Raw genomic sequence first — 24,524 nt, 5'->3', positions numbered from 1 at the left:
TCATAGAACGGTACAAAGTCAAAAGTATAACAGGATCAGCTCCCCACCAGGTACGGGTCACAAAGCGGAGAATATTAATCACTCCTTCAATTTTTGGAAGAATGTGAGTAATAGGGCAACTCCAAATTAGTCGACTATCAAAGTGCATACCCAATAGGCGTAATGATGATTTCACTAGAAATGTGAATGGTCCTAAATGGATATCACCAAGCTGAGGCAAAGTCCTCTTCCGGGTAAAAGTAACCACAGTAGATTTCGATGGAGACAATTCAAGACCATTATTATGCAACCATTTTGCCAGATCGCAGGCCATATAACAGACATCGTCCGCGTATTGTAAAACGTGAATCGAGGTGCTGAATAGATGCTCAAGATCGGCAGTATAAATGGTATACAAAATCGGGCTGAGCACAGCACCCTGTGGGAAACATTTACACACGCTACGTGGGCCATGCAAACGACTGTGTCCATCTCGTACGTAGATATATCGTTCTTGAAACAATGTCTGAAGACCGTGTATAAAAGCTGGAATGATATGGAATGTTTGAAGCTTACTGAAGAGGACCGGTGTACTGACGTTATCATAAGCTGAGCTGATATCCAGTGAGAAAGCCGTTCTATTGCAGAAGTGAATAAATATACTGAGATGGTTCAATGTTCCTCTCCCACGACGGAATTCATACTGCGACTGAGGAAGCAGCTGCTGCTGTTGTAACCACAACTCAAGTCATGTTTTCACCATCCTTTCCGGAGTCTTTACCACACACGAGGAAAGAGCAATTGCTCTCTAAGAAGAAGGGGCATTAGGGTCCTCTCCAGGCTTCAGAATAGGGATAACAATTTGAGTAATCCAGTCCAGAGGTAATTCTTCCCGTGTCCATATGTTGTTAAAAATGTCTAGTAATAGAACATGCGCTGTGCGAGGGAAATGGGATAACATCGAGTACTGGATGTAGTTCTTACCAGGGGCAGTGTTGTTATTATGTTTTAACGCCAGCTGGAGTACCGTATAAGTAAACGGCCGTAACAGGACATGAGTACGATCCCAGTTGGGTGAAAAGCGCCAACTGGGCAACTGCGGCACAGTCGGTGGAGAAGTATGACTATGAAAAGCCTCGATGCAATCAGACGGAAACGAAGAACGTGGGGAACTACTCCTCTCCCCTTTTAAATATCTTACTGTAATTTATTCCAGATTGTAGTAAGCGGGGTTTATCTGCTAATTTCTTCACAGTATCTTCGCCAAGTGGATCGCTTTTTCTGTTTTAAAAATCTTTTGACCTGTGTGTTGATGCGTTGATAATTAGAATAATTCTCCCAGGAAGAAAGACGTCGATATTGTTTAAAAGGAAGTTTTCTTCTTGCAATCATTCGGGAACATTATGTGTCCCTCCACGGCGTAGGGGCATGTTTCGGAAAACAGGAAGGCTGTTTCACTGGGATACTAACCGAAGCTGCAGCATTTATGATGTGTATTAAACAGTCTTATTTTTAAGTGGATCGGTAGGGAGAGTTGCAATACGAAGTTCGGAGTCTATGTTCTCGCTGAAGGCAATCCAATTTGTTCATTTGATGTTCCATTTTGTGGTGGGGTAGATGGGTGTAGGTAAGGCGTAGCAATTTTGTAAATGAATTTCGAAAGGAAGATGATCAGATCCCAGGGAGTATCGTCGTGCTTCCCAGGTAAGGTGGGCAGCCATGGCTGGAGAACAAATGGTTACATCTACTGCCGAAGATCGATGTCCAGGCCGAGATATAAGGGTATGACTACCGTCGTTGAGTATGACCAAGTGGTAGTCATCCATCATATCTTGAAGGCCGGTCCGTATAAGCACACCCCAAGCTACACTACGGGCGTTCTGATCTTCACATATAATGTATGGAGGTTCCAGTTGGTTAAATAAACTGTCCCATTCTCCTGGTCGAATTACAACACGTGGTGGACAATATATAGATATTAATGTAAATTCCACCGTAGGGAGGAAGATACGACCCGCTACCACTTTGAATGAAAGAACTCTGGGAAACGTAAGGGATATTGCACTGTGACGAATATTGTTGCCTATTAACATACCACTTCCTCAATATCCATCATCTCTGTCTGAACGCAGAACACGATATCAAAGATATATAACTGGTATACCAGAGCGAAACCAAGTCTCGGATAATGCTGCCAAGTTGATGTTCCGATCATGTAATTCTTTTTGAAGACTGTGTTTATGAGCCAGCGCTGATTGGCTATTCCACTGCAATATTTTAAAGGCTTCCATGAATGTTTTGTGTTATCATTTCGCGATGCCGAAGGGATACCACGATTTGATAGGAGAATTCCGTGTAGAAGCTGTGCAACTAGGTTCAGGATACCAGTAATAAGGGATTCTGATGAGGTAAGTGGTGGTTGAGAAGAGCTGTCAGGCAAGGGAGTTGCACCACGGGGTGCTATTAAGTGAAGGTGAAGTGGATAAGAGTTTGGCCCACTGGACCCCCACTGACGCCATGTGGGTGGAAAAATGCCGGTGGGTGGGGGATAGATGTTCTGGGAGGTCGCTGAGGTTGAAACACGGTAATTTTGTGGTTTTGATGTCTTGGTAAGGGAGGAAAAGCTTGTTCATGTGTGAGAGGTAATGGCTGAACCACTTCAGCATATGATTTTTTCATAACAGTTCCTTAGCTTCCTTGAATGGTATGTTATATTTGGCCGAAACCTCGTTTATCTCTAATCGTTTGTTATACTCCGGGCACACTTTACTGAGGGTACTGTGTTGACCTTGACAATGTACGCACTGAGGCTGAGGCAGTGAGCAGGGTTTGGAGTATGTGACACACCATCTACCGCATCTGCCCTGTGAACGACGGCGTTTACTAATGTGGCCGAAGCGCAAGCAACTGTAACAAATACGTACGTGAGCCACATATGGAGAAACCTCACAAGGACGTGCCCCATATATTAACTCACTGTCTGGCAGCGTCTGAGAGTCAAAAGTAACCACACAAGTCCGTATTGGGACATCAGTTGAAACATTGTCCTTCATTGTACGCCTATACGTACGACGGACTCGTCTGATTTTAACAGTAGAATCTATCACATGTAATAGTTCGACTTCCTCTATTTCTGTATGTACATCTCGAATGACACCCTGTCGAGTTATGAGACGGAATGAAACCTTCAAATTGATGTGAGGAAAAGAAAGTAGAACTAACGAACCAGTTTGCTGCTTGTGCTGAATGAAATTCCATTTTACTGCTTGTTGTTTTAAGGGGCCTAACATCGTAGGTCATCGGCCCAAATTCCATTTTGAGACGATTTTTCCCGATGGAAGAAACATCTTTGATATTTAGACGTTTAGATGGACACTCCCGATAAATAATTTTATCAAACGCCATCGGATGTAGTTTACCTATGTTTCCTTCTTTCCCCTCCACATAGATGTAGTAAGGCCCTGAAGAATCAGTGTGATACCGGTTAGATTTGTTATAATCATATGAACTGAGCCGAGGCGGTGCTCCGCTATTTTGAGGAGGAAGCACAGCTGGTACCGCATTCAAGTCAGAAACACTATCACCTTGACTAGAAGCTGAGCTAGACCCTGAATCATGGGAAAAATGAAATGAAATGGCGTATGGCTTTTAGTGCCGGGAGTGTCCGAGGACATGTTCGGCTCACCAGGTGCAGGTCTTTTGATTTGACTCCCGTAGGCGACCTGCGCGTCGTAATGAAGATGAAATGATGATGAAGACGACACATACACCCAGTCCTCGTGCCAGCGAAATTAACCAATGATGGTTAAAATTCCCGACCCTACCGGAAATCGAACCCGGGACCACTGTGGCCAAAGGCCAGCACGCTAACCATTTAGCCATGGAGCCGGACACTGGGAGAATATATCTGTTGTGAAACATTACCTATAGCGTTTTCGGGTGTAACTGCTTGTTTCTTATCGATATTATCCTGAAGGTTCTTCTAATGCTCGCTTGTTTGCCGCCACAACAGATGGAAAACTCGCCTCCATATTGCAGTCGTAGGTAGGTGGTGGATTTAGAACGTCCAAAGCACTTCGGACACTATGAGGCACCTGCTGTATACTGTTCGGCATGAGCACATTAGACTGTGATATGGGGGGAGGACCGCCCTCCCCATATAGGCCTCCTTCCATAGCACTAACTGCTAATTAAACTGCTAGGTATGTCATGAGGCTACACACTAGTAGACGTAGTCACTGAAAGGCACGAATGAATGTCCACACACCTACTAAGTCCATACTGCCGTACGATAAGTGAGCGTGGGTCACACAGAGCGAACACACAAGCAACTGCACGCTACGAAGGTGACGAACGCGTTAACATTCAGGCAAATATTCGAAAGGGTATCCTGTGATCTTCGCACCAACTTGGTGGCATTTGACAGACCGCTTGCTAGTGACTCATAGTGCACAGCCGTCTTTCAAGGTGATGGTTACAACTACTGTATAGGATTTATAGGCACTAAAACAGTTAAAATAGGCAGGCATGTAGGCACTAAAAATTGCCAAAATAGGCACGTAAGCAGACATCCTTGTGTATAACAGGCAACCAAACAGGAAAAAACGTATAACTTAATAGTACACTCAATGACTGTGGAAGGAATTTACCACTAACACATTTTCAATAGTTTCTGGTACAATCGTGTTCTATTGTCATGAGGAATGTTTCTGTGTAGTGATAAGGAGCCCGTTCATCTAGTTTTAGGTCTACTGTTTCACCTACTTCACCTCGTAGCACATTGGCTACTTTCACTATCTGTTTCCAGCTTATATTTCATTCCAGGACCCTATGAAACATTTCCCTGATACCTTCCCAGATGCTTACTCAAGACTTCCCCTTACATCCTCCACAATCCTAATGGACTCCTGTCCAACTCTGTGATGGCTCCCGGCAGCGTGATCAAGTTGCCTTCAGGAACTCTAAATCTGATCGAACCGATGGGCAGGACATGGCGTTCTTGGCTTCTCTTATACAGACAGCATCCTCATCGTCCACGGCCTAAAATATACAGCGATGCAACAAAATAACTTGAAACAATACATACATTAATAGGCTTATAACCGGGCGAGTTGGCCGTGCGGTAAGGGGCGCGCAGCTGTGAACTCGCATCCGGGAGATAGTGGGTTCGAACCCCACTGTCGGCAGCCCTGACGATGGTTTTCCGTGGTTTTCCATTTTCACACCAGGCAAATGCTGGGCTGTACCTTAATTAAGACCACGGCCGCTTCCTTCCCATTCCTAGGCCTTTCCTGTTCCATCGTCGTCATAAGACCTATTGTGTAGGTGCGACGTAAAGCAAATAGCAAAAACAAAATAGGCTTATAAATGATACTATGTAAATCACAAAAGGATAAAAAGGGATAAGTGAACTTACTTCCTAACGTCCAGTTCGGTGGAAGACTACCTTTCCATCCATAGTGAAGTTGGGATCTCCAGTGATCCACAGGTTCAGCCGATAAGACTTGGAAGATTTTTCTTTAGGCATTGCTGATCACACTTCTACAAAGAACTATCAACTCGATCTCACGACAAAGCGTCCAACACTTTGCAGCGAGAGGGAGATCGGAGGGTATAGGTGTGTGCAACACAGTTCGATGTTGATTGGTTCTTGCATAACATCATAGGAGATAGGAGGCTTTGAGGTCAAATTGTACCTTTCTCGTTCTGAAGTAAATTCCCCAAGCGCTATTTATGGGGACTTCCAAGAACTCTCCTTACTTTTAGTGGGGTAAATAGATGTTGAGAAACGAGAAAATGTTCTTCCGACCTCAGCAGCTAGAATATAACGCATTGGAAGAAAATTGGCTTCTTTAAAAGATTGTGAAGAGTCACTCCAAAATAGGCACAAACCCCTGAATTAGGCATTTATAGGCACAATAACAGTAACAAATTCTTGTTAAAGAGAGCCTAAAACGGATTTATGTAATAAAAGCCTATGTTTCCGTGCACGGGAATAAAATAGACAAAAAGGAAAAATCTCATCCCTGAAAGCTAACTACTGAATTTTCGTATTCTGCAGATTCTTAAAACACGAATTTTCCCCTTAAATTTTTGTTCGATCCGTCATTTGTACAAGTAATAATTTACGAGGCTGACTTTTTCAATAGACAATAATTATTTTACTGTTCGGGTGATGGTGGGCACGAACTTCACTATAGGGCAGCCCTGGAGTGGTATTTCCATGATTTTGTCATTCCATTACGTTAATTAAGGCCACCGTTGCTTCCTTCACACACCTAGCGCTCTCCTACCCCATCGTCGCCAAACTCCTGTCTGAGTTGGTAATAATAATAATAATAATAATAATAATAATAATAATAATAATAATAATAATAATAATAATATATTGTTTCTGGAGAGGCCTGCTGCAGGACTTTTGGTATGACTACCATGGGCGACCTGTGTATCTATGAGGATGGGGCACTAGTTAGGAATGAACTGTAATGTTGAAGACGGCACCCACACCCGAGGAATTAACTAATAAAGGCTAAAATCCACGACCTGGCCGGGAATCGGACCCAAGACGGTTTGGGCCCAATGGCAGCATGCAAACCACTTAGTTAAAGAACCAGACGTATGAGATGGTGCAACTATAAATCACTATCAAAAAGAAAAAAACAGAGAAAAACGAAGCCGAATGATATTTTTGTTGTCAGTTTGACTTCTTTTTACGTTGAACCGGCACAGATAAGTCTTATGCGGACAATGGGATAGGTAAGGTCTAGGAGAGGGAAGAAAGCGGCCGTGGACTTAAGTAAGGTACAGCCCCCAACTGACTGAAAGACACCAGGGTACTTCTAGGAAGATGAGGTTACATCTTGCAGGGTTCGTCACACAATGGCTACACTACGTAATGTTTTAGGCGAACAAGTAACTAGCACAGGCTTATGGCGACAGTCTCCATTTAACACCCTGTGACTTTTATTTGTGGACGAGTGATTCGTAGTCAAATTCTTGAAATTCCAATTCAAATTCTTGAGTTTTGTCGCAATAAGTTGTTTTTTTGCTCTGCATATTGATGTAAATATTGTATATTTGTGCTAATTTTGTTTCCGTCTAGGCTCTCTTTTGTTTGTTTTTCCATTTGCTCTTTCATTATGTTTTTTAGCATTTTTTTCAACTTAAATTATGTAAATTGTTCCAACCCCCCTAATTTTTTCACTGAAGATGGCTCAAGCGAGCCGAAACATGTTTGAATTTGTTTGCTCCGTCTAATGACGGAATATATGATGTATTGAATAGGAGGATACTCTCATTTTTCGCCATTGTAAAGTGAAAACCGTCAATACGGAATGATTCTAATATCTTGTAATTCCAGAGACTGAGTATAAGAATGTAAGCAGTTACGCTAAGACACATGCCAGTGGTAGACCTTACTATTAAGAATAATTGTCATATAAGTTTAAATCCACGGGATGAATTGTTGAAATGAATCATCTTTCCTCCCCTTCTGCCAATAGCTGCTCCAGAGTGGAATAGATTTTGCTTTTTTAAGGACTGCGTGTAAGAAAGTGCTCAGCAGGTGAGGACAAAGTTCTACAAGTGTATTTGTATTATCCATTATGGGACTGCTTCGCTACTATATTCGTAGAAAAATGGAAAGTTCAGTACAAAAGACGACTCTTAAAACTAAAATAATAATAATAATAATAATAATAATAATAATAATAATAATAATAATAATAATAATAATAATAATAATAATAATAATAATAATACAGTTTTTATAATGTGACGGACGTTCGCAGACCAATTTTGATTATCCGATTCCTCTGCCATCTGGTAGTGAAAGAAGAACTGCACTAGATTATTTCTAAGGTTGAGTAGTTCATTTTGTTGGCTCGACGCTGAATGCACAAACAGTGGCATAAACATGAAGCTCCGCCTGGGAGAAACTGCACCACAGAAAGTCTTGAAATTATTGAAGTCAACAGTAAAATATGCATTGTCTATATCGGAAACCAGGAGAGCCTCTGAACCTGAAGGTTTTTTATTCAACCTTTTAAAAGTAAACAAGTGCGCACGGCTGTAAGCTTGCATCCGGGAAATACTGGGTTCGAATCCCACATTCGGCAGCCTTAAAGATGGTTTTCCTTCGCTTCCCATTTTCTCACCAAACAAATGCTGGGGTGGTACCTTAATTAAGGCCACGGCCGCTTCCTTCCAACTCCTAGCCCTTTCATATCCTACCGTCGCCATAAGACCTATCTCTATCGGTGGAACGTAATGCAAATTGTAAACAAAAAGTAAACAAATAAAGAAAATATATTTGCCAAGATTGTTGCCTGCCCCTTCTAAAATCGATCTGTTCGACCTTCACTGAACCGGCGGTCTTGGGTTATGTATCCGTCACTCTATGTCGCATCCACCGACGTGGCTAACAAGAACTTTAACGAAAGTTTTGCGGTTATATGAGCTAACAACTTACCAACTGCGTAGCATTCGTCTCTTCTTCTCAAGTTTGAGGGATCGGAAGACCCGATCAGATCGTTGACATTTGAGAGAGTTGATGCAGCTACTACCTATGTCAGCAGATTTATCGCTACATTTAAAGTCTATTTTGACGACAAAATTCAGGCGTTTTGTCACAGTTCAGTACAAATAGAATTGAAGATGTTTTAACTACAGTCTTAATTCATTTACTGAAAACTTATAACTAACTTGGTATTACCGTAAAATATAGATAATGTAATTTAAATGGAGGTACATTTCTGTGTTTTCAAAGTGGTTTATCCTTTTGTGAGTTTGTCAAGAAGAGTGAAAATATATTAAATTTACAAGAATTATATTGTTCTAATTGGAAATTTTTGTTTTGTTTTGCAGAACCGGAGAAGGAAGTCTGCCTCACCGAGGAATGCGTCAGAACAGGTAAGATCTCATTTATCACTAAGGATATTCTCATACGATATTCCCTAGAAATTGTGTCTATTAGAAAGCATGTTCAGCGCAAAGAAAACTAATTTCCTATTTAAATGTTTTTATATAATCCTCTATTCACGAATTAGGTGTCACATACTTTGCCAAACACTCGACATCTCGCAGACAGAGAGCAAAAATGTTGCAATATTCTTTACTAATATTTACCTTCATTTCTTAATTAAAAATAAGAAACACCTTTAATTTCCGTACAAGACAATTTGTAGACATAAGTGCATAATGTACCTTGATAGGGCACTAGGCTGAGTAATGAGACAAATACCATCTTCTGTAAAGAGACAGTGCCTAGGTAAATACACAGTGTTGAGCACGCTACGCCTACAACACTGGACTGGTGATCCACATTTTGAACAAAAATATTTCTGTGGTTACATAAACGTTTATGACAGACAATAAAATCAATAAAATGTGTGTTAACATCGAACAGTGAGTTTTGCATAACGTATTAAGACGATCTGTAGCCCAGAACGTTGGGTGTAATAAATTTTGCGACTGCAGCAGATTTATCCATTCATGTTCCCAAGGTACTACGTTTTAAGGAAGATTACTTCCATTAAATCTTTGACTTTATGTCTACTGCTACCAACGTTTCCTCTTGACTATTATTTATAAACGAAGCTGGTGTCATCGTAGTTGGAGTAGTTGAGATTCCATAATGGGCTTCAAGAAGGCTAGTGGCTTTACGTCGCACCGACACATATAGGTCTTTTGACGACAATGGGATAGGAAAGGCCTAGGAGTTGGAAGGAGGCGGCCGTGGTCTTAATTAAGGTATAGCCCCAGCATTTGTCTGGAGTGAAAATGGGACAGTGGGATTCGAACCCACTATCTCGCGAATGCAAGCTCACAGCCGCGCGCCCCTAACAGCACGGCCAAGACGATAAAAACCAGTGTGTAGTGACCATCTTAAACTCTTGCTGTAAATCGCTGCACATTGTTGGAATGAAAACCGACTGTAATTCAAAAAATACTCCAAATTATATACATGTTTATATGATTTGCTGATATGCAAAATAGTTTTTTACCGAAAGTGAAAAAAGAGTAGATTTCATATCATTATGTTAGTGTTGGTACACGCGTGCACAGAAATTGTATCCTGACATAAACAATAAACAATACCCCACTCCAGTACTGAAAAGGAGGAAAGAGGAGTGAGCAGATAGTGTTGTAGGTACAGTGTGTGTATTGTTATACATCTACCACTATGCCCATTTCAATCACAACAGCCTTGTAGCGGGACGTCTACCTGCAGCAATGCGTTAAGCGAGAAGGTGGGGAGCGCCATGCTTTGTTTATATCGGCACACCATTTCTGTGCATACGTGTACACTTGCTTCAAGAAACTATGATATTTAGTTACAAAACTTTTTCGTAAACTATATTTTCGGTGAGATGTGAGTGCTGCTGTACAATTATCCATCTACAAATCCCTATGCACAACAAAACATTTCCTTTACCACGTAAATAATTTTGTAACCAAACTGTACCTGCTTGGTGTTATCCATGCAGCACTGAGAAAAACTGTCCTTTCCAATCCCGACTAATATTGACTGAATGTTTATAATGTTTATTTTAAATTTTATCATCGTCATCATCATCATTTATCAGTGCCAAAAATACAGAATTGAATTACTAATCTGAACATTATAAAGTTAATTGTCATGCAATTTCTTCAGTAATTAAATTGCCGTAAAGTTATAGAACATCTGCAGTTATATTCTCACTGGACATTCTTGCATTCCACCAGAGAAGGTGGCGTATCGGGTCGGTTCGATCCCGCTCGAACACGGGTATCGTTTGCCCATTACTACCTTTTCTAAATTCAGCCTGTTCTGCTGTCTGATAGAAATCAATTTTGTCCTTCAAGCGTCTGTTTTAAGTGATTAAATTACATTAAAATATTCGGTTTTGTTTCAAAATGACTGTGTAAGATAACTGGAAGTAATCAACAACCCCAGTACCGTGTAACTACTTCAGTTGCAGTGTGAAATGGACCTGGAAATAAAGATCAAAGAGGAATCAGCCTGGCTTGAAAGAACAGCAAATGCTTCACTTAAAAATATTGGATGTGTATCAGAAATGATAGCTCTACAAAAAGAAGCCAAATCAGAGTTAACAAAGCCAGAGAAAACACAGGAAAACTCATTTGAGCCTTCTGCAGAACTTAAGGAGGAAATATTCATAGAACAGCATACAGTTGATCAGCTGGTGGCGTACATCGAAGAAGAAACAAACCTCTGTTTCAGTCCAAGGTCATTGGAAGTAATTAATAACCCAAGTGTCAGTGCCTTCTAACTACTTCACTTTCAGTGTGAAATGGACTGAAAAATAGAGATACAGATCATAATTAACCTACTATTTGCGCGTCGGCGGTATCTCCAGTACAAAGTGTGTTAAGGTGCCAAGAAAAATGTGGTCAACGTGAAGGTATGGTAAAAAAAATGGGATTCAGTGTAAGAAATGTGATGAATGGCATAATTTTCACTGTGCTAATGTTGCAAATAAGACCGATATCCAGATAAGCGAGTGGCTGTCCTCAGAGTAAAGAAACTGATACACAAAGTGAATCAAGTCAAGAAGAAAGGATAATCACGAGACAATATTTAACATTTTAGGTTTTCTTCAAGAAGATTTAGCTGCTCTATTAGCTGAAAGTTAATGCCTGAAAGACAGAATCAAGAAACTGAAAAACGGGGAAGAACGTGGTAAGGAAGAAATTCCTTGGACTCAAGTGATGAACCGACATATTAGGCCTAATGGAAAATAAATTTTAGAAAAGAGGAACATCTCAAAATCGGATACAATCACTTTCAGTGTGAAAATAAGTTCCATTTACTTCAATAAGATCCAGATGACCCAAGTGTAAGTGCTCCAAAAACAAGTTAAAATGAAGTCAAGGAAACTAGCGGAAGAGTAACACTAATTTACGAACAAGATTGGCAAAATTATTTAATTTATTTTCCGGGTTGAACCGTGTTGTACTTGTACAGATATCACGTACAGTTTGCCGACGTTTCGAATACATTGCAGTATTCTTTGTCAAGGCGACTGAAATACCCCTACTCGATCCGAGGTAATCAGTCTCCCAGGCAGAAATTACACTACTAGAGTGGCCTTGATCTTGGCCTTTTATATCCTAGCCTATCTGGCTGACGTAAGCCCTGGCTGTCTCGCGAGGGTTCTGGAAAGTTTATGTCACAGCCAGGTAGTGGGGGCTTGCCCGCGCTGTTATGTAATGGGGTTGCGGCCCGTGTGTTTATGTTGTGGTCTGTATGTCTTAAACTATGAATGATGGGCATCCAAGAATTACTGATTTTGTATCCTTCTTCTAAATTTATGTTATTCGGATGTTTCTTGATTTCGATAGCCTCGCGGATTTTCCTTTCCAGATTCCAAGGGATAGCTGCTAGGATCTTGGTCTTGTCAAATGATATTCCGTGCCTAGTTTCGTAGGAATGCTTGGCTACTGCTGACATATCTGTGTTTTGGTTCTTGGTGTGACGGATATGTTCTTTTAAGCGGGTGGAGATCAGACGTTTTGTCTCACCTACATAACAAGCTCCGCAGCTACATTCAATGTGATACACTCCAGGGGCCTGTAATTCTATTGTGTCTTTTACTGGTGGTAGATAACGGGCTAGCTTACGGTGAGGTTTATAGATAGTTTTTATGTTTATGGACAAATACAACATAAATCTATCTATAAACCTCACCGTAAGCTAGCCCGTTATCTACCACCAGTAAACGACACAATAGAATTACAGGCCCCTGGAGTGTATCACATTGAATGTAGCTGCGGAGCTTGTTATGTAGGTGAGACAAAACGTCTGATCTCCACCCGCTTAAAAGAACATATCCGTCACATCAAGAACCAAAACAAAGATATTTCAGCAGTAGCCAAGCATTCCTACGAAACTAGGCACGGAATATCATTTGACAAGACCAAGATCCTAGCAGCTATCCCTTGGAATCTGGAAAGGAAAATCCGCGAGGCTATCGAAATCAAGAAACATCCGAATAACATAAATTTAGAAGAAGGATACAAAATCAGTAATTCTTGGATGCCCATCATTCATAGTTTAAGACATACAGACCACAACATAAACACACGGGCCGCAACCCCATTACATAACAGCGCGGGCAAGCCCCCACTACCTGGCTGTGACATAAACTTTCCAGAAGCCTCGCGAGGCAGCCAGGGCTTACGTCAGCCAGATAGGCTAGGATATAAAAGGCCAAGATCAAGGCCACTCTAGTAGTGTAATTTCTGCCTGGGAGACTGATTACCTCGGATCGAGTAGGGGTATTTCAGTCGCCTTGACAAAGAATACTGCAATGTATTCGAAACGTCGGCAAACTGTACGTGATATGCGTACAAGTACAACACGGTTCAACCCGGAAAATAAATTAAATAATTCTTCACACCGTGGAAGCTTCACTTCTAAGATAAGATTGCCAAAAATCCATCTGTACGCGGACAGTCAGGGACGAGGAATGGCAGAAAACATCAAGTCTCATCTGAAGAATCCAGGGATGGAGGTGTATGGATTAGTAAAACCAGGTGCTAAAACACAAGATATTCTTAAGGATTGTGATCCTGTTTTAGAGAAAGACAACTATGTAGTGATTATAAGTGATACAAGTAACATTGCTGTAGATAAAAGTGAGGAATTAGTTATGAACCTCAGAGGTAAGATTTCTAAATTATCTGATTCCAAATTAATAGTAGTTAATGTATCGTATAGGCATGGTCTTGTAAAGGACTCCTGTGTGAACCAGGCTGTGCAGAATGTAAATATGAGAATTAATAGATTGTGTAAACATTCTAGAAATGTTGATTTAGTAGATGTTTCGGAGTTTAGCAGGCACTTATTTATTTAGCATCGCCTACATTTTGTTAGTGATGGGAATGAAAGCCTAAGTAGACAAATTGTTAACATTGTCAGGAATGATTTGCATGATCAGTTAAGTATCAGTAAATCTATACCACTGAAGAGGCATGTACAGGGAAACTTCCTGGAAAACCTGGGTACTTAAATCAATATTTAAGCACAAGGATCAAGGTTCACAAGGGAGTCGCAAATTATGAGGTAAGTGTAACATTAGGAAATATTACAGATGTTAATACCAGAGAAAAGCTTTCAGTTGACCAATCTCCATGAACATTTAAGTTCGCTAGCAAACATTATTATGTAAAAACAGAACTTACTGTTTTTCCATATCAACTTAAACAATCCATCAGAAATAAGCTTGGTGAAATTGAAATATTTTTGAATTCATTCTCTGTTGATATTATGTGTGTAAATGAACATTGCCTTGTAAAGGAACAGGATGACTTGTATATCCCCCCCCAGGATGTGAGATAATTACATGATTCTCTAGAAGTAGGATTTCAAATGGAGGTGTTGAAATATATATAAGCAAATAAATACCGACATGAAATACACTATTTTAAACTTAGATCAGTTCTGTGTAGAGAAGCTATCTGAAGTAGCCAGGGTGATATTTACTCACATTAAACTTATAATTCTTTCTCTATATCGAACATCAGATTCCGACACTGACATTTTTATGAACTTGTGGGGTAATTTGGCAGAGTGCTTGGAAAGGTATCGAAACTATAAAATCTATTGCATTGGAGGAATATTAACACTATAGTTCAATCACCTACCAAAATCCATTTTTGTGATCTTCTATCTTGCCAATGAGCAACCTACTAGAAAATATTCCTGTTTAGACAATATCATTACTAATGTTCATAAAATTGATTTTACATTTGGTGTTGAAGAGCCTCTTTTGTCTGATTACTGCGGTCTCTGGTTAAAATTCAAAAGTGTCTTGGATAAACACGGTAACCATAAACAACTTTAAGATGTTAGGAGATAATAATATTTTCAAGCTTAGAAATGAATTACTGTACATCAATTTTGAAAACGTGGTGGCAAACTCCAGTACTGTTTCAGAAGCAACTGAAAACCTTTTGCAAACTTTAGGGTCCTGTACGGGAGTACGTTGTCCTAGAACAATAAATATATTTGGCACATCAGGTAAATATAAAGGTAAACAGAGAGGGAAATTGTACCCTCCTCGCCTTGCAACTATTAGGAATCTAATGATAATTTATTACATTAAAGCAAAAAAAAAAAAAAATGGGGGGGGGGTTCTTCAGATGATAAAGAAAATCATGTCTTTATTAAAACGTGTTATCATGAAGAAATTAAAGCACCGAAAAAGCAAGCTAATGATTATTTTATTGACATCTCAAAAAATAAATATAAGGCAGCTTAGTCAGTTACAAATGATGAAATTGGTAGGATAGAGGATAAAGTGACAGTGCCAATAGAACCTGATGTATCGAATTAATATTTTGTAAATAGTGACAAATGTATGAACCACAGTGACGCCTCTCGTGATAATGAAACAGTGTACAATACATGTTAAAAATAATGGAATTCATTAAACTTACAGAGCTCCATTTAGGTGGCAAGAGACAAAGCCCGGGAAAGTCCTTAAAATAGTATCATAATTGAATTCCTCAAATTGCGAAGATTATTATGGTGTAAGTAACTATATCCTAAAACAAATTATTGACGTAATATTAGTTCCTTTAACTCAGCTGATCAACTGGATACTTACTGAACGAATTTTTCGAGATTGTTTGAAATTTAGTCACAATACCTGTCTTTAAGAATGGTGATAGACTGGATCCAGGCAACTATCGACTCATTTCAATTGTTCCAATTCTATCTAAAATAATAGAAAATTGTATAAAGGAACAGTTATAAGCATATTTTGAAAAGTACAATTTAGTAAATACCGCACACTTTGATTCCAGAGCTGGTAAATCCACCATTGAAGCTGTAGAAACTGTTGTGACTGAGGTATCTTAATACAGGGTTTTGGGTCTCACCACATAACATGTGCTACATTGTTAGACCTCAGTATAGCTTTTCATGCCGTGCCACATGATATACTAATAAGAAAGCTGAACTATTACGGGGTTAAAGATGTACAATTATTATTAATCACATCTTATCTCAACGACAGACATCAAATTGAACAAGTTGAAAAAAATCTGTAGCACTCAAAGTATAAACTGGCGTAATTCAGGGATTTGTTGCATGACCTTTTCCCTTCCTCATGTATATAAATTATATTGTAAATAATTTACCCTGCAGGTCAGTACTCAATGCAGATGATATCACTGTCATAACAAGTGGTAAGGATTTAACAAATGTGGAAAATAAAAGGTTAGAGGTGCTAGGCAAATCATTCAATTGGTTGCAGGCTAATAAACTATTTTTAAATAGAAACAAGACAGAAGTTATTTATTTTCACTTAAGGGGACCCGGAATGCCCTATCCCTACAATGCCAAATTATCAATGTTTGATGTACATTTTCTCAAAAACTATCCGTGATAAATGTATGAAATTTTTTCGCGATTGAGATATGTATCTTGACTAGCTACTGAAGGGTATATAATTAAAGCTGTGCCTCAGATTTAATAAATAAATATATACAGTTTAGAGCACATAATTTTCATTGAGTTTACTAGACATTTGAAACCAAACTATAACAAAGCTTTAGTACATGTGGAACACTACAATAAACAAACTGTGAAAGTTTCAAGCTCCCAGATTTAGTAGAAGGTGAGAAAATATAAGAGAACATTAAGTAATAAAAAGTAAACTGATGGGAAAATAGCCTTGAAAGTTATTTAGAGTATCAAAATAAGCCTGTTCCATAACTTGGGTCATCCTTTCCCACTTCAAACTGGTCCAGGAGTTTCCTTTTGACAGTTCTGTCGTTTTCTCGCTTCCCTGTTTAAGCTCTGGAACTTTCGGTTAGCATTTCGGAGTCATTCCTTTCGCATTGTAGCATGGTGTCAACCGTTCGACAACCGATACCCAATTCTAGCTTTTACAAAACTTTACATCTTGTTACATTTCCTTCATTGAATGTTGCCACTGCATCAAATACCCCGAAGTGTAGGGTATATTTTTTTCTATTTTTACTGGCGCTTGAGTGTTCAGAGCTGTCATAGTTCCTACTTTATTCAGCTATTCTATTACGTTGTCAACACTCCATTGTAGTAGAGTCTCACAATACACGTTCATTTCCTTATCATATATTCCATGCACAATTGCGTTGCTATGCGACTTATCTACGAGGAACCAGGATCGAATACCTTGCAGGAGTTCTGACTGTCAGGAAATATTTTAAATGTGTAACAATGGAGAGCGAATTATCATTGTAGAGCTCGGAAGTAAAGGAAAAATCGTTCTCCTATAACCAACTCGATTCAACATTTCTTCATTTCCGTGATCGATCTATGGACTTCACCTTCAGCACTGTCCTGGAACACCACATTTCAGAACCCTTGATTCTATTTCTTTCTGAACAGCTTATTGTCCATGTTTCACTTCCATGCAGTCCCACGCTCCAGACGAAAGTCTTCAAACTCATCTTTCTAAATCGTTGATCATTGTTTGAAGTGAGCAGATTTCTTTTCTTAAGAAAGGTCTTCCTTACTTGTGCTCGTCTGCATTTTATCTCCTCCTTACTTATGCTGTCGTTACTTATTCTTCTACGCAATTAATAATATTAAAATACTTATTTTAAGAACTCATTTCCTAACCTAATACTTCCTCCACCACCTGACGTTGTTCAGCTGCATTCCATTACTTTTGTTTCGTATTTACTTATTTCCATCTCGTACTCCTCATCCAAGGCTGTGCCTATACCATTCAAGAATCTCCGAAAACCGTAAAAGTAGTTTGTGGAACGTAAAGCCATTCAGGAATTTCTCCAGATCTTCTACAGACTAAGACAATGTAACAGTATCGTGGCCATATTTCGGAGTTCTGACTCTCTCGCCTAGTATTGTGATTATTTTTTCCAAATTCCTTTCTAATTTCCTTCATATCTAGTTCTATATAAGTATTAGAAAAGAAGATAAACTACAGTCCTACCTCACTCCTTTCTGGGCTGCTGATTCTTTTCCATAGTCTTCGATTCTTATCACAGAACGCTGACTTTTGTACAGATTGTAGATGATCAGAATCTCAGATAAGTCTAATCTACGATATCGAATGCATTCTTATATCTACGAATGCGAAGCCCTGTACGTGGTCCTGCCCTTCTTAATTGGAATCTCTAAGGTCAAATGTAAAGTCAAGATTGCTTCGCTTATTTCTACATTCCTCTTGAATCTAGATCGAGCTTCTTCCAACACATTTTCAACTTGTACCTCAATTCTTCTGTAAATAATAGGTGTGAAAATTTTAGAAACACTATATGCTAAACTAATGGTGTGATAGTTTTCACACTTGTCATCACCTGCTTTTTTGGGAATAGGTATAACAAAAGTTCTCTTTGAAATCGGACGGTACTTCTCCTATATTGCGCATCTTACACTCTATATGGAATAACTTTGCAAGCTTGTTTCTCCTTAGGCAGACATTCTATGTGTATGTTATCAATTCCAGGTTCACTGTTTGTATTTAGGTACCGCAATGCTCTGTCAAATTCTGACTTCAAAATTGTCTGCCGTTTCATCAGTATCAACAGCCTGTTTCTTTTCCGGAATTTTATCATCCACTTCTTTCCATTGATGCAATTGTTGAAAATATTCCTGATATCTCTCTGCCTAGCTTTCCTTTCACAAAAAGATTCCCTGATCTTCCTACTCAGCATCCACCTTCCCTACAATTACAACCTCCAAAATCCTTGAACTTCTCTTTCAGCCATTCTTACTTAGCTGCCTTGCACTTTCTACCTTCATTCTTTAGTCACCTATACATTTTTTCTGCTCCTATTTATTGATTCTTACTTAATATTTCCATTTTTCCTAACCTTGCTTCTGGCGCCCTGCTGATCTCATTCTTCAGAACTGTCTACAATTCATATATTGTGTTTATTTTAGTATTTTCATTTAGTTCTTGTGCAACATGTTCCTTGAAACAATCCCTCGCTCTTTTTTCCTTCAACTTGTCTAGATCTCTTTCCCCTGTATTATTTCTTTTTTCTTATATTTCTTTCATTTAAGACAACACTCCGTGACCACCAAGTTGTAGTTAAGAGTCCACGTATCCTTCTGGGTACGTCTTACAATCCAGTTCCAATCATAATGAAATCCATTTGATACCTTCTGGTGTCACCAGGTCTTGTCCACGTATACAGCTGACCTTTGTGACTTTAAAACCACATTTTAGCAAGGACTAAGTAATGATAGGTGCATAATAATTCTACCAGCCGAATTCTTCTTTCATTTCCTTGTCCCAGTCCATATTTCCCTCCTACATTCTCTTCCTTTGCCTACCACTGTCTCTTGTCACAATTGGATTCTCATTTCCTTCTCCATATTCTATTAGATCTATCTTTTCATACATTTTTTAGAATTTTCATCATCGTCTGAACTTGTAGGCATATAGACATATACTCCGGTGGTGGGCATTAGCTTGTTGTTCATCTTGACAATAATAACCCGTTCACTATGGTGGTTATAGTAACTTGCCCGTTGCACTATTTTCTTGTTCAGCATTAAAATCATTCCTGCATTTCGCCTATGCGATTTCGTGTTGATAATTATGTAGTCGCTTAACTAAAGATCCTTCCCTTCCCGCCAGCGTTCTTCTCTTATACCAAATGCAACTAGCTTTAGTCAGTCCATTTCCAATTTCATAACCTTTAACTATACGAACTTCCAAAATTCCACGCTCCTACTCTCAGACTGTCAGTGTTAATCTACCTGATGGTTGTCACCTCCAGTCTAGTCCACACCCAGAGAACCGGATGAGGGACTAACTCTAGAATATTTTACCCTGGAGGAAGCCATCATCACTACATCATTGAATCATATAGAGAGAGCTACAAGTCCTCAGGAGCTACGGCTGTAGCTTTCTGTTGCTTTCAGCCGTGTAGCAGTATCAACATATCCGAGTCAAGTTATGTATCATCCCAAGGCCATATCAGTCAATCATCTAGACTGCCATCCTTGTAACTTCCGAAAGACTTCTACCCACCTTTTAATGAACTATCGGAAGTCTTCTCTCTACAGATACCCATCCGACACGGTTGCACCTACAGCTCGGCAAAAGCCTTCCGACCGCGGCAAGCTCACAAGATTCACACGGGAGGAAAATAAATATAATGAATGCATTTTTCAGGATAACAGATGTATTAATACTTGATAAATGATATCCACGACATGAATTTTGAGAATTATTTACGTATAAAGAGTCAGAACCATTTCTGTGGTAAGTACAGCTTAATTTATGTGCAATAAATCCACCCAGTGGTTCGCAGCAAACACTAAACGTTTCAGTATATTTCATGGAGTGTTTACACGTTTATATTGCAGAAGTCCGGGAAGTGCAGATCCAGGAAGGCAGACATAATGGGCATGCATGATACTGAGCACATCACCACATATACTACTGGACTCTACTGTTCAATTGTGCATTATCAACCTATCTTATTTTAATGCCCCTTTGTTATAAAAATCACTTATCACCACGTACAAAAATGATAGATACTGAGAGCTAAGGGTGTACACATTCAAGACAGGCAGACGTTCAAAGATATGAAGTTCAATTTCCGGTGCACAGAGATTCGAATCAAATAATCCTGTAGAGAGGTTATTATTTTATTTAAAGTTATCCTTTCAGTGTAATTCACATTTTTTGCATTCTTAAGATGTCATGAAACATCTTCAGACCGTACGATTCTTTTTGCTTTTTTGAATGAGTTTTAATTTTCTGTATGTACATTTCGCATTATTTGTTTCAGCAGGGAGTTTCTAGTTCTTCCTTGTAGTTACTTGTCTTCACTGAAAGCCTCTGCTACAACTGTCATTTATGTTAAGTTACGCAACGTGTGGCTTTCATCATTTAAGACTTTGATTTCTACTTGTTTATAAAATAAACCTATTCCGGCTTATTGTTGCAAGAACCTTGCGGATCAATATTTTATCCCTCCATATTACGTCTGTGTGAAATTCACCCCATAAAATATGTTGTTGTTATGTCTCTACCTGCGTGATTCTGTGTAATGTAGAAAGAGAAGGAGCTGGTCTTGGGCTACGAACAAGACAAAAACACTATCTAAATTATTATCTGGATATTTATTTATGTACTTTATTTCTTTATTTTAACATTGCCTTGTACAGAACTTAGCTGAAATCACAAAATGTACATATTACAAAAATAGAGCTTGAAGTGAACCTCTAAGGAACAAAGGAAAGAATGAAAGAAACACGAAAGAGAAAGGAAAGAAGAAATAAGTTATTGTTTCGCAGACAAGCCTATCATTTTCCAGCGTAAACATTATTCGTGCGAAAAATCAATTAAGTTCCTTGAAATAATACTTTCGGTAACAGAACTACAGAACCCACAAATTCTCCACGTTTATACAAAATTTATAAGAAAGCCAAGCATGTACAAACCTATGATACATGACATAGGGAGCAAATGAAAATGAATTTGGAAGTATTGTCGGCAGTGGAATTCAAACTCGCGTGACTCTACCGCCCCTGAATTGCCATTAACTAGCATGTGCTTAACTACCCTGAGTAAAACTAGACCATGGACAGAAATTAAATGTTCTTTAGCTGTCAACCAACGTCAGTGTTGTAAAGTTGAAGTTTCACAGTACTCTTTGGAGTGCTTATGGAAAATATTGTGAAACTACTCTGTAATGGGTGAGTTACAGGAGCAGTACGTTACGAATACAAGTTGAATAATTCAATGTCGTTTAAGTAGCATTTTAGCTGTAAGTAGTGTATGTGAGGCCGTAGGGAGCAGTGCGACTAGCACTCAAGTGTTTGTATAATGAGAACCCAGAATAATGACATGCATTATGCATGACTCAGACTGGACTTAACATATTGATGGAAATGTAATTAATATACTGGCATAACTGTCACACCAACATGTTAGCTCTCAATTTATAGACATATCTAAAGTGGATGGATGGCTGCATGGAAGGATGGATGAGTGAATGGATGGACGGATTCTGTTGAAGCTGAACTTAACGTTATTTGTATTAATACTCTATTTTTAACCTAAGAATGGATAATAACAATACTTAATTTGTAACTTTAAAACTTTTCAGCCTGTCTAAAACACACTATAAAAATTATAACAGTACAATTTAGCTGTAACAATATACATACTATTAAACAAATAATGGCATGTTTCGTTCTACAAGAATATCCTCAGATTCTATCAAACCACTTTAAATCATGCGTAATAAGTACAATATTGTCTGCGTTGCCTTACCTTGTCAGTGATTGAGAATTGGTGATATTATTAACAAGTAATAACAAATAATAATTGTAGTAGTCTTCAACCGTCACTTTATTAACTTATAGAAGTGTTTCTGTACTTATCTAAGCTGCTAATCAATGGTCCGTCACCTTCAGCAACTTCTTTGGGCAGTGAACTCTGTCACGTGGAGAGGGGTGGGGAAGTGGGACAGTGAAGGGAGTTCTCATAATTTTGTCCACTGGAGAGGGGAGGGGTATTGGCTTCTTCGTGTTATAATATACTTCTTGTGTATTACGTAGTAAATGCAAGTTAATGATTTTTATGAAATAAAAGTATGGAATTGAATTAAGGAATGTCTTGTAAGACATTACTTTTAGTGATAAATAATAAAGTAATGAACCGTCTCGAGTGGCGAAAGACGCTGCGTAAATGTAGAGAATTTACTACAGATAAGAATATCCTAGTCCACGTTCATGTCATTTAAGTCAGAGTAGCCTCCTGTGGGAGTTATTAAGTGCTAAAGCTGATGTTAATTAAATAGGGCGAAGAGGGGCAATGTTTTAAATGTGTGTGATCATTGACATTTTTTTGATTAGCTTTCTTTGCGATGTAAATTTCTATTGCTCCTTTAATATTCAAGGATTTGCTTTTATTTTCGATGTGTAAAATTTTTGAATCTATGTTGATTTCTGTGAAATGGTATGAACTTTAATATATTATGTGCTCTCCGAAGGCTGAATGCCGATTGTACCTGATCGCATTTTTGTGAGATATCGGTCTGTTTCTGTATTTTGCTTTTGTTGAAGGGCAAATTAACCCAAATTCTTAACTGTTATCATTATACTAATAGAATCGTGATTTGAACCTCAGTGGATCCTATGGTAGGATTTTAACTTGAAGGATCACGTAGTATCATAAAGGTCCTCCGGCCTTAAGCCCTCAGCCTAAATTCAAAATGAATGAAATTGTCTTCAGCTATCCCAGAAATAACGGGGGCAGGACGAACATTCATATATTTTTGCATAAGTTTGTTGCACACGGTTGGCTGAAGACTTCTGGATATCTACATTAAAGTTTGGAATGGCATCCTGTATTCTTCCAATTTTTAACAGAGGACCAATATCATCCTAAACACTAAATCAGGCACTTTATTCAGTATAGACGCATTTGGTTATTGCCAGCACTTAACATTGACAAAATTAACGAAATATTGGCAACGCTCTACGTGCTCCCGATGGTAGCTTTTTACACTAAGAGCTAGAAGAAGTCTTCACCATAGTTTTTTTATCTCCTGCCTGCCATTTGTGACATGCCGACTGTTCTACAGGCCAGGATTTATTTATTCAGAAAATAAGTGTATACCCGATGAAAATGAAACTGTTATTGTTGTTCTCACTCTGTCTCATGGCTTCTCTTCACCTTACGAGCCATTCTGCGTCATATACATTTCATTGATTTCCTTTTGTTTGGTTTGACAGCTTGCTTTTAATTCAATAGAAATGGTGAAGGCTTTTCTCCGTTATAGCATCTGCAATAAAGGTTCTGGGATGAATGGAGCAAATCTTTTTGAGTGGACTGATATTCAGCTTTGTGGCAGCGAAGTGGTACTGCATGGGCAGTTTAAAATATATACTGTTATTGGCTGGCTCGGTATAGTATGTGCGAAAGAAATAATTCTCCCTATCTCTCCTCATGGATATATTTACATCGTGCTTGTCTCTCTGTGTATGTGCATTGTGTGGGTGAAACCACTACAACAGCCCATTGTATACCTTCTTCTATTTATTGTGCAATTATTAATTCTCTGGTGGGTGATGTGTTTGAAGTAATTATCCTATTGTACAATTAATCTTAATTAAGATGAGTAGAACTCATATGAAAAATCGTTGCCTATGAAAATAATAATGGCATTGTTGCTAAATTCCATCTACCATAAAACTCAAATACGCTCAAATACGTTTCATCTTTGGTTAAAATGTTTCCATACATTTGTTCCTTATTAAGAATACATATGCAGATCGAGGTAGAACAAGTGAAAGGTGGACTAGTACGTGGACATTTAGTTGCGTTCGTTGATTTTTAGCGCTTAATGTTTGCATTGGACCTCCTGAAATGGGATTTTCTTCATGCAATATGACCATTTTAAACAGCAACATGTAATTAATACATTATGTTAATTAGTGGTATTTTGTGTGTCTGCAGACAATTCAGACAGTATTTATAACAGTCCTTAATTGATTTTCTTACTATATATTGAACTGAGCAAATCTTCCCGTTCGGCTCATTTCCTTGACTATT

At 38.7% G+C, this 24,524-nt stretch overlaps 1 protein-coding gene across 1 annotated transcript in view; it reads left to right on the top strand.

Moving 5' to 3' along the window:
• LOC136863720 (neprilysin-1) overlaps positions 1-24,524 on the top strand; it is a 729,030-nt gene that overhangs the window by 395,367 nt on the left and 309,139 nt on the right. The window contains exon 2 of the mRNA XM_067140078.2: positions 8,845-8,889. Within this exon, the coding sequence (XP_066996179.2) occupies positions 8,845-8,889 (45 nt within the window). The remainder of the gene's footprint in view (positions 1-8,844; positions 8,890-24,524) is intronic.

This window comes from Anabrus simplex, chromosome 2 (assembly GCF_040414725.1).
Source record: "Anabrus simplex isolate iqAnaSimp1 chromosome 2, ASM4041472v1, whole genome shotgun sequence".
Lineage (NCBI taxonomy): Eukaryota > Metazoa > Arthropoda > Insecta > Orthoptera > Tettigoniidae > Anabrus > Anabrus simplex.
The sequence above is the reverse complement of the archived record's forward strand: the minus strand, read 5'-3'. Positions and strand labels throughout refer to the sequence as shown.